At 34.0% G+C, this 12,015-nt stretch overlaps 1 protein-coding gene across 1 annotated transcript in view; it reads right to left on the bottom strand.

Annotated features, from left to right (window-relative positions):
- Positions 1-2,262: 2,262 nt before the first annotated feature.
- AEBP2 (AE binding protein 2) overlaps positions 2,263-12,015 on the bottom strand; it is a 56,006-nt gene continuing 46,253 nt past the window's right edge. The window contains exons 6-8 of the mRNA XM_032198601.1: positions 9,628-9,695; positions 5,827-5,940; positions 2,263-4,217 (exon numbers count right to left, since the gene is read on the bottom strand). Of these exons, the coding sequence (XP_032054492.1) occupies positions 4,187-4,217; positions 5,827-5,940; positions 9,628-9,695 (213 nt within the window). The 3' untranslated portion in view covers positions 2,263-4,186. The remainder of the gene's footprint in view (positions 4,218-5,826; positions 5,941-9,627; positions 9,696-12,015) is intronic.

The raw sequence follows: 12,015 nt of genomic DNA, 5'->3' as shown, positions 1-12,015 counted from the left end.
ACATCCTTCTTGTGCTGGGAGGCCCAGACCTAAGGCACTGTTCTAGGTGGAGTACAGCAAGAGCAGAGTAGAGGGAGAATCACCTCCCTTGACCTGCTGGCCACACTTTTGATGCCGCCTAGGATATGGTTGGCTTTCTGGGCTGCAGGCATAGATTATTGGTTCACGTTGGGCTTCTCATCAATCAACACCCTCAAGTCCTCCTCCAGGCTGCTCTCAATACATTGTTTCCAAACAAGAATTTTCATCCACTTAAGCAGTAGAGTAGTTCTTCATTCCCAAAATTCACTCAAAATCCCATTATTCATCTTCAGAAAACTCTGATAGTCAAGCCAACGTATTCCAAAAGGACTGGCAATTTTGGGTATAGCTATTTGAGTGCACTTCAGCTCCTTGAAACTGTGATATTCAGAGAGCTGGGTTTGGCACTTGGTCCTTAAAGATGTCTCAGAAACAGGATGACCTAAGACATCCACAAACTCAGATGTGATTTCTGAAAATCCTTGCTGGTGTCAACCAACAGTGAACGAGTAAACATTTCATCCCATGTCATTTTTTGCCCCACATCACCAAGCACCAGCATCTGCTTTAAAACTGTGCCAGTGTAGTTCAAGCATATAGCATGCCAAAACAAATGAAGACTAATGCCTCTGATCCAAGTTACTGCCACAGCTGATGAATTTCCAGATCAAACAACTTTAACTCCAACCATGATCTATGAACATATGAACTGTTTGCTAACATGATCTAAACATAGCTGATGCCTGCCATGCCAGCCTGAGAATGTAGGCTGGAAGAGAAAGCTTATTTCTGTATCAAAGCACAGAATTATTCATGTTGAGAGGTACCTTTGGAAAGCATCTAATCTAATCTCCTACTCAGCACAACACTAACAATACTGAATCCTGACCAAGTTGCTCAAGGTTTTGCTTGGAACTTGAAAACCTCCAAGAACAGAGACTTCATGATCTTTGGAAGCAACATGTTCTAATGCTCAACCTTCCTCATACTGAAAAAAGATCTATTTCAAATTGTGACCACTGACTCATACCCCTGCTGTGCAGTTCTAGCACCACCTTCTTGGTAACTCCTTAGCTACTGGAACACCACTGTCAGGTTTCCCCAGAGCCTTCTCTTTTCCAGTCTGAACTTGTCTGGTTCCCTTAAGCCTCATGGTACACGCTCCAGCATAGTTTGCCATGACTTAACTTCAACTGTAAAATTAGTAATTTTCTTTAGTTCACCTTCTGTACTATGTTAAAGAATGCAGAACCTCTGACCAAAACTATATAAATGGAAATATTTATACACTTATTGTATCTGGCTGGAAACAGACTGTGACGAAGGGTAAAATAACTATAGGTTTGTCTGGGTGGCATTTCTCTATAAGCAAATAAATAATCCAACTGGGAGAAAATGCATTCTCTAGGTAATTGGAAAATGTATTCCAAAAGGAAAGTTGCTGAAAAAGACAGAAGAAAGCCTCTGGCTGTTATATCCAGAGATAAAGTATCTAGAACTACTCAAAACGTGGAAGGAAAAAAAGCAAGTTCATTAACGCTTTTCAAGAAAAACAGTAAGAAAAAAAGAGATTTTTTTTTTTTTTTTTCAGAACTAATAAATCTCTCCTGGCATGCTGTGATAGTTCCATCTGTCTGGTACTATATCAAAGCTGGAATTCAGAGGCAAAGCAAAAAAGCAGAAAGGTCTGAAGCAAAAGCAGACTTCTAGAGAAAAGTGACTGCCAGTTGAAACAAAACATCATCAAGTACCTACATAATTTGTACAATATAAATAATTTTTAAACATGTTTAAAATGGTTTTATTAATTCACTTGGATGAATTCAAGTTAAAATTGCCAGAAATCCACTTACCTTTTGATTACTATGACAAGGTTAATTAATCCCAGCATATCTATTTGTTCCCAGGTGTTTCGATTTTAAACCTTTAATTTTTTTTCCCTCCAAGAGAGAAGTTGTATTATGAAAACATCAAGTGAGTAATTAAATACGTAAGTGTGTTTCACCACTTAGGGACAAAATAAGAGACAGTGACATGCTTACATTTACCTTTGAAAACTTCATTGAAATCTTACAATTTTGAAGCTTGTGAGGTTTGTTTGCTTTGTTTTATTAGAAAAAATACTCAGGCAAGGTCTACAATCATCTGTCAATTATAAATGACTTACAAGAAACTCATGAAGCAATAAAATTAAAAAAATACAAATACAAACTATATCTGAAACACTTCTATTTGGCAATTTTATAACAAATTCATAAAAGAAACGAAGATTGCGGATTACTTTATAGGTACAGAAAAAGCAGTAGGTGAAGTGCTCAAGCAAAAAAAATAAAATAAAAATAAAAATAAAAACAAAACACTGCATTTTTTTTCCAAAAATAAAGTCACATCACTACAGATTTTATGAATAATACCCTTATTAAACAACCATTCCAGAACATCTTATATTAGTGGTGCTTTTAATCTGCACTTTATTTTGCTTGATAAGACTTTTTCATGTATATAAGTAACATTTTTAACCCACTGGTGCTAAGCAAGACTCTCGTGTCAGTACCAATGCAGAACGCATTTGTATTATATTAGGATATGCTCACTTTTGCAACCAAAGGGTTACTTCTAACTTTTATTCTATTTAATAAAAATTTAGTGTAAAAACTGCTGGTTATTAGTTTCACTGTAGTAAATTCCTCCCCAATAAGGAGGACTAACTCTGCAGTTTGACTGCATATATCCATACAAATTTTACATATTAGTTCCTTCCAATAGCAAGGAAAAAACTAACTTCTTGTTCACTATTAGAAAGGAGCGCCATGAATTAATTATGGGTACTATTCATCCCTCTAAGATTTCTGGGAAGGATGTTCAATGCATTTTTGTTCTTACAACAGATATTAACAGTAGTATATAGTCCCTTAGGTATGTAAAAGAAGTTTTTTTTTTATTGTTAAGGAAGGTGCTTTTTTAAACAATTCTTCTGGCAGCACTAGTGAATTACAATATCCTTCAATATTATTTCTACCATAATATATACATTTTAACTTTCATGCCTCTAGAAAAACATCTACAGTACATTTCATAATATAAAAATATATTACAAATCTGCTGAAATATTTACAAGCAATGTCCTATTATCTATATGCAACATTTTTGTCTCCATACAAAGACTAACAGGTTAGACACATCTCTATTTGTCAGTTAAAAAAATCCATGGCTTCTTGCTTATTAAGCAAGAAAATGATTTTATTTTCCTTTTCAAAGCCAACTTTGGTGCATAAAGGATTGATTTTCTAGATTTTTTTTTAAAAAATACCATTTTCTTTACATCTAGAAAAAATTAGGCCAAATAAAAAAGTATACTTTACAAGTGAATGGGGGTTCTACAGGGACAAAAAAAAAAAAAAAAAAGTAAAATAAAACACCAGTAACACTAACTGCTAAGTAGAGGTTTTTCAAAAACCGTCCATTGATACAGATCACATAAGAGAAGATCTCATTAACATACTATACTACTCCTGAAAAGGGGATCAGACATACTGCAACACTCTTAACATCTTTAAACCGTACTATGTGTATTTGTAGTTGATTGGAAAAGACAAGCATTCCATCAACATTTTTTTTTTAAACATTATAATTAAACATATCTTATGGATCTGAGAAAGGACACGAGGTTACAAATGACAAATGATTACTATTCACCATACTGAAAGGGTAACAGGATAATCCCTTGCTAGCTGTTTTATTGTCTGGCATATCATATTTTGTTAATATTGACAAGAAGCCTGATAGCTTGTTAACAGTTCTCCTGGGAATTGTGAGTAAATGATGATGGTTACTTATTCTTTTCATCAAATATAAACTACTGTATTCACTAAAGAAAAAAGCAGCTTAAGGAAGCAAGCATGCAAAGCCTTTTAGTTGTTCCACTAAGTTGCCAGAAGAGTGTTTGCTCAGTCTCCCACTGTACCATTCCATGAAAATGTGGATATACAGTAATATATTAATATATTCCACGGAAGCATCAACTTCATTCACAGAATGTTTACACTAAGCATAAATATTTATCTAAAAAAAAAGAAAAAAGGATGGGATTTGACTAATGTGCAACTTTATTTCTAAATCCATTGTCAGTGACTAAGACTGCAGGTGTCCCCACTTGCTTGGTTTTTTACCTCTTCAACCTCTTCTGGGGCATTGTTCTGGAAAAGAAGATAGAACAGCTTTTACAAAAAGACCCTGAGTTGTAAATCCAAGTCTGCTTGAGTATATTATGAAATCATGACTATATACAATCTATTTTCATTTATTTTGATTATAACTAAAAGCCATTCTATATGATCCCGAATTAGCATATATTTCAGGTGATGATTTCAAACTTTCTACTAGTATCAGCATTTTATCATGACATTAATAACTGTGATTGAATTCTCCTAGCCACTTTTTCCTCTGTGAAAAATTTTGGTCTTCAGTTTTATAGCTTTGATCTCCCCCAGTCAGTCCCAAAGCTCTTTTTAATCACATACTGATCTATACTGATAAAAAATCTAGTAAAAGATTATGTGTAGGGACGTTAATTTTATTCAGAAGAGGGAGAAAGGGTTGTTCATTTTTCCCAATGGACTTCATCCCAAAGATCATTTTTATTTTTAAAGGTTATTTTTTTTCTTTTCAAATCAAACCAATATAGCAAGTTCTACAATGGTAATCAATATAAAGGCGATTAACACCCAGATTAGGTTATAAAACAGTCACTGTGTTAGGTGGTTTTATAATACACAATCCAATTTGCTCGTAACGTTTGTATGATTTACGATTAACAATAATAATTCATACACTAAAGTAAGTATTTTAAATACTTACATTTTAAAAGATAGCACGCATGATGATTTATTTTCATATTGTAAACCAAGCTTTCATTAATTTGATTAGTGAAATACACTGAATATTAAAGGTGAACTGAAAGGCTTATTGCATATCAAAACCTCAGATTAGCATTCTAGGTACTCCTTTAGACACTAGTTCATTGGATGTTAACAAACACAGAAACAATGAACTTTGGTTGAGGCTTTTTTGTTCCTCCCTCCCCAGCCATTTTCATGCATTTTTAAATAAGCCTATAAACACATATCTTTGCATCTTCAAAAACTTAAGAGTGAATTAAGCATTTCAGATTACCTTTAAAAACTGTACACACATACAACTGTGGGTACTGACAATTATGTGAACACATTAATACAGAGGGGGGAAAATCAGGAAATTATTAGAAACAAGATGGATTAGAAGCCAATCAAGTCCTAAAAACACAAATGTGAATGTAGCTTAAAGACATGTGATATGTACTGTCCCCCTCCAAAGAATTTTGTATTAAAAAAATAACAGTACTTGTACACAAGTACAGATTTCAAGGTAATACTGCATGTATTACAGCTGAGTATAAATTATGTAAAGATAATTTTGGACTTTAAAAAAATTGGTATACAAACCAGTATGTGATCTTAACAGAAGTGATCTTTCAGGATTCCACTGTATGTACCTCCTTTACTAGAATTTCTGTACACCAAGCACAAAAAAGTAAAATACACTTGGTAAATACACACATTCCCCGTTTCTCAGTAACTAGAGTTCAGTTCAAGAAGTTAATTCTGAAACAACTTAAGACCTCAGAACTTAACTACTGGACGCTGACAGGATTAAGGCTCCCTGTTCTGGTGTGTAATACATTAACAATCCTGATTTCCCAACGTCAAAAAGTTAAGTGAGGCTTAAGACTATACTTAAGTAAAGAAAATTTCAAAATTAGGACATTACCTGTATATGTTTGGGTCCAGAAGCAAGGCAGTATCTTTTGGTAGTTTTGATAAATGAACTACTTTAGTTTTTAACTGATGTCGCTCACTTTCATTTACCCACACATCAGGCAGACTATGAATAAATAAATAAAATAAAAATATTCAAAAAAGATCAATTGTTTTTCTTACCATAAAATTATGCGGTAAACTAGTACATATGAAGTTTCTAAATGTAATCACCACATTTCACTGGATAAAAAACACCTTCACTGGAGCGAGGAAGAGACAGCCAATCTTTACACATTATACCTCAAAGTCTTTCAAATTCTCAGCATGAAAAAGATGCTAAACAGAATTTAGATTAATTCAGAAGAATATTAAAACAAACATACACAATGATAACAGTATTGCAGTAAAACTACAACCTTCATTTTAATGGTTTAATTTGGAAATGGTATCAGGAACTAAACATATCTTTCATACCTAGTAAAATAAAGTGTTTTCAAATGATCTGATGCTGTCAAAGAATAGAAAAGGAAAGGAATGGCAAGAACTTCAGCTACTGAATTTCAAGTCACACTATCTTGCTTCCTCCAAGGTCAAAGCTTTCAGTGTAAAAATGCTCCTACGTAGCTGATGTTAATTTTTCAATTCTCTTCTGAGGAAATTCAGGCAATCATCGTAAAGTATTTTGGCTATGTAACAGTTTTTATTGTGAGACAAAATAAAACTCGGTCTTTACACATTAAAGGAAAAGTCTTTACACGTTGCCTCAGTGGCACTTGCAATGAAACCGCTGGAAGAAGGCTGGAGGTTAACTCACCCATTGATCTACAGTTTGTTCTTTACATCTTTGAAACCAAACCTGTCTGCTTCTGAGCTGTTTATTGCATTACGCCTTCTTTTATGGAACGCAAATTAAGTTTTTAAGGCCCTACTGAGGTTGTCAGGTTGTTGAGAGACACTGGGCTTAAGGAGATCATGAGTGCCTTATAAAAAAAAAATTCCCATCTCTAAAATAAAAATAAAAACAAATGAGTATTTTTCCTTTATTTTTATTACCCATGGGCAAAAAAAAATATTTCAGGCTGGGGAAAAAGGTTGTAATTAAGAACCTTAATATTCTGAAACAAGTTTCAACTTGAGAACAACAACATCTAAAACTATCTAAACAGTTTTTGTGTGTGTGTGTGTGCGTTTGTTTGTCCAACCAAATATAAATGCAGTTTTACAGACTTCTGGAAATTGTCTTTTTTAGCACTGAAAGTTAATTGCAATTCAACTTCAATTTTTTGGTTAAAAGAACTTCTATCACAGAAGGAAAAAGAGTTTTTCCTGTGATGCTATTTCCCCCTTTCAAATGAAGGTGGAAAAAAAAAACAGGATGCAATGTCTCTATTCAGATTTAATATGGCTCGGGTAAGATGAAAAAAACATTATAAAACTTTTTATAAAAAGTGGATATCAACTTTTTATAAAAAGAAACATTAGGAAAACAATTTAATTAGAAACTGTATGCTGAAGATACAAAATGATAAAAAAAAAAAAAAGAAGAAGTAAAGCTTTTCACACGGAATCATAGAATCATTCAGGCTGAAAAAGACCTCTACAATCCAACCTAGTACTGAAGTCCACCACTAAACCATGCTACTAAATTCTACATCTACCAGTTTCTAGAAGACCTCCAGGCATGGTGACTCAACCACTTCCCCAAGCAGCCTATTCCAAAGCTGCAAAACCATTTCAGAAAAGAAGTTTCTCCTAATATCTGACCTGAACATCTGGTGCAACTTGAGGCCATTTCACCTTGTTTTATCTGTTGGTGCTTGGAAGAAAAGCCCAATCCCCACCTTGCTAAAGATCATTGGAAATATAAACACTGAAACTCAGTAAAATAACTACTGCCCCCCCCAAAAAAAAATTGAAAAGGGGAAAAAAAAAATCAGGATAAATCCCTGATCTGAAAAAAATCCAAGTGATAAAGGAGTAAAATAGGAAATTGGTTAAGACTATTTACTTTTCCTGAAAAAATACTTAATATACAGAAAACCTTGAGCAATTTAACAGTTTCAAAATGACTCACATATGAAAAGGTGAAATCATTATTGCTGGCTCCATCTGCAAGGCTGATGAACAGATCAGCACGATGGAAAATAATGATCATGAACGTATTCAATTTTTCTAAAGCATGAGTACATTCCTTTCGTAAGACAAACGGATGACATACAAACAGTATTACCAAGCTGACCTAAAAGGCAGCAAAGAATGACATTTTTTACTACAATATTTCAGTTATTCTTTCCCAAGTTTAACTGAAACTTGTAGTCTGTAAGTGCTGCAGAGAGATGAAAAAGCCACAGTTTAAAATTGCAACAAAATGCCAAACAAGGCTGCAGGTAACTTAACAGCAACCCTATTCTTCTAGGGATTAAAGTTATAATTGAATCGCATTGCTGAGTTCACACGACTGCACATGACTAATTTGGGACACTAGAAAACTGAGTAATTTAAACCACTTCAGCAAAGCAAAAGATAGAGTTTATTACACTAAGGCTCTGCATCACCTTCCCACTCAATCACTTAAAAGGGAGCACTGAATCTAACAAGATTCCTTTGTTCTAAATTCTAATTGCAAAAACTAAGACTATTTCATCTGAAACTTAGAAATCCTTATCTAATGAGTCCTACCAAGTTAGAGATATTTTCCTGGTAAGAACAACTTTACTTTTAAGAATGAACCTCTAAACCTGCGCATCCCACCTAATTATGCAGCTATTATCTTAATGCAATCTTAGTATCTCAATAACTTTACCTGTGTGCAGACATGTGGACCCAATAATAAACTATTATACTTACCTTTAAAAGAAAAAGTAATTATCTTTAAAATTGTGGAAAACATGGATCATGCAACACTTGCTAGAACTACTTCTCATACTGCCTCTCCTAAAACTACTCTGCCTACTGCTCTCCTAGAGCATAGTGGAAAGCAAGTATTTGTTCTATTGTTTCATATAGTAAAGATCATAATATTTACATATAAATTCTTTCCTTTGTCAGGAGAAGGAAAGTAGATCTCAGCTATTTCAATGAAGTAGAAAAATTATTATTATTTTTTTTTTTTTTAAAGTATTTCAGTTACTACTCCATATATCCCAAGACTATCTGAGGGCAACACTCATGTTCTGTATTAAGAGGCAACTTACTTGGAAAAGGGCAGAACGTGGATAAAAACAAGAGAAAAAGCAAACAAACATGGTGGAAAGGAAACTCCAAACTTCAGTGGGAAAACCCAAGGAAGCAGTAATATGAGATGGACACTCTGAATGACTAACTACAGTTATTTCACTGTTAAATTGTAGCACCTATGCAAAGATTCTTGCAGTTCTACCATTAGACCGATAATTAGAAATTTTTCAGTGCCTAAAAATATTTGATGATCATGACAAATCAATGGGCAAAAAAGCTGTCTCAGTGATAAACTTTCCAATGTACGTATGTGGCTGGCAAAACCAATCTGAATTCCCCCATTCAATAATTAGAAGATTTTGTTATTTATACCCATAGTGGCAAATGCATTAAAAAAATACAGCTTAAAGTTTACATGAACTGGTAACAGAATCTAAAGATTTGTTAGCTAAACTGAAGTCAATTAAAAGTACAACACAGTTGCTTATTTTTTAAACTTCCAAATTACTTAAAACAAACAAACAAAAAAACATGAAGTACATAAAAAAGGCATAACAATTTAGTAACAGTTCATTTACCCCACTGTCACTCTTTCCCCGTTTAAATCCTATCATATCACTAACAATATACTTACATGTCCTCTGGTGTCCAATGAAGCAAGAGTTTTATTTTTCCAGAATCTTCTTTTCTTTTAGCTATTACCTGATAATAGTTACATAAATCATAATTAAAATCAAATCCACTCTTTTTCTTGCTCAAATTAAGTATTCATGTTCAACTGGCATTCAGAAAATGCAAACTGTTTTACTTCTTAACAGCTTCATTAATTCTATACATAGGTAGAATGCACATGTCACTATTAAAGCAGTTCTTAGCATGGTTTGGTGTTTTCATTAAAATTTTGGTTTAGTATTTGCTTACTAAGTGGTGCTGTAAAAAAAAACATGCATACACAGTCAGCTTTAAAACGGTTCAAAGCTTCTGGAGTAGCAGCCTAAAAATTGAGGTGTACACGTTCTTAGATGAGGTTCACAAATGCCCTTTATGAATACATTCATATTGTTTCACAAAATGTCTACAGAGAATCAGAAATTAATGCAGCTTATATTTTAATTCTAGTATGACATAAGGAAATATTCTCTCATAAATGCTTTGACATCTGGAAACCATCGTATATATAACTTCCTAGGTAACCTTTATTCATTCCCTTTCAACGTCTAAGCCAAGCACTGAATGAAGCAAAGGCTCCTTGGAAGAATTCACAGGCTCACAGAAATTGTCTAACGCATACATAACAGGGACCTTAATACTGTAGAGTGTATGTTACTACTACTGTTATATGAATGATGAGTACAAATGACATCTCAAAGACCTGTTGACAATCCACAATATTTAAGCAGAACATACACATTCCCCTGGTAAAGTTCCAACTAAGAAATTACAACTCCTTTCTTACAGTTTCGTATACTAGTTCACAGTAGAGAAGCATATAAAGTGCTCTCACAGAGAACAATGTTTTCAGGGGTATGACCCTGAAGCTTAACACCAATCTTTAGTCAAAATTTAATGTTAGAAATATACAGAGTATTAAAAAATGAATCTGTTCACTCAGGTGTAAATATACTCATCAAAAAACGTCATTTGAAAGATAAACCCAAAATATTATGGTATTCAAGAAAACAAGAAAAAGACAATTTTCTTCCACAAAAAGCTTCCGCTTCTACTGATCTGCCCCTGGCTCCTCCTTTCCAACATGTCACTATACTCCATACAGTTTAGGCACACAGATTTTCTGATTTGCTTCAAACATCAGTCCTACTTTTTGCTCTGCTAGGCAGATTTATTAAATCTTTCAAAGTTTATACATACAAACACTGCAGATAACCTCAAAAAAGAAATAAAAGTCATTATAGAGCTTTTAAAGCATAGAAACATGGCAGGATGGCAAATGTTCTTCGTGAAAAAAATCTTAACAAAAATGTAGCATATGGAACATAAAGTACTGAAGTCCATAAACTGCATCAACCAAAGTAATTCTCCACAACTGAGTATCATGGTAAATTAAACTTAGTCTCTTGTGGTAAGTTAAAGGTAGTCATGACATTTTAAGGAATTCACAAATTTGTTTCCAGCTGTATTGTTACAACTATGCAGCAATCTTCTCAACAAAAATAAAGCCCAGAGAGAAGTACCCATGGATTTAACAGCAAGATTATTAATACAGATACATTTGAGGTATCTGAAGGTATAAATATACTAGCAGATATGAACTGAGAGAAGTGTTGAGGCACTGAGTTACGTGAATTCAGAAGAGTCCCTGACAAGGGACTCTTTATTAGGGAGTACAGTAATAGGGCTTGGAGTAATGGCTTTAAACTAAAAGAGGGTAGGTTTAGATTAGATATAAGGAAGAAATTCTTCACTCAAAGCGTGGTGAGGCACTGTCACAAGTTGCCCAGAGAAGCTGTGGATGCCCCATTCTTGAAAGTGTTCCAGGCCAGGCTGGATGGGGCTTTGAGCAAGCTGGTCTAGTGGGAGGTCTCCCTGCCCATGGCAGGGGGGTTGGAATTAGATAATCTTTCAATTCCCAACTCAAACCATGCTACGAGCCTGTAATAATAGGATACGGTAGATAAATGTTAGTAAAAATCATTTTTCCAGTAATCTTTGCCAATTAGACAAAATTTAATCAACTTTTCCATTAAAAATATTATCAGGTTCTTATATTTAGCTATTTGGACTATTGCTACTATTTTTCCTCACAAGTCTCAAGCCATATCCATAACTCAATACATCGTTTTGCTAAGTCTGGAACAGGGATGAAAACCCTGACCTCTTTTTTTGAAATAAAGATTTAGAGAGCAGTTCTCCAGTCCCTTCCAACTTTAAGTTTTAACCTTTGCCCAGAACTCAGATTCTTATTCTGCAAACTCAGTTTCTTTGCTTTAGATTGGAGCACCTGAGCCTGGAATCAAATAATAACATTATAGCTCACTTTACAGGGCAAACAAAGCTCACCAGC

This window comes from Aythya fuligula, chromosome 1 (assembly GCF_009819795.1).
Source record: "Aythya fuligula isolate bAytFul2 chromosome 1, bAytFul2.pri, whole genome shotgun sequence".
NCBI classification, from domain to species: Eukaryota; Metazoa; Chordata; class Aves; order Anseriformes; family Anatidae; genus Aythya; species Aythya fuligula.
The sequence above is the reverse complement of the archived record's forward strand: the minus strand, read 5'-3'. Positions and strand labels throughout refer to the sequence as shown.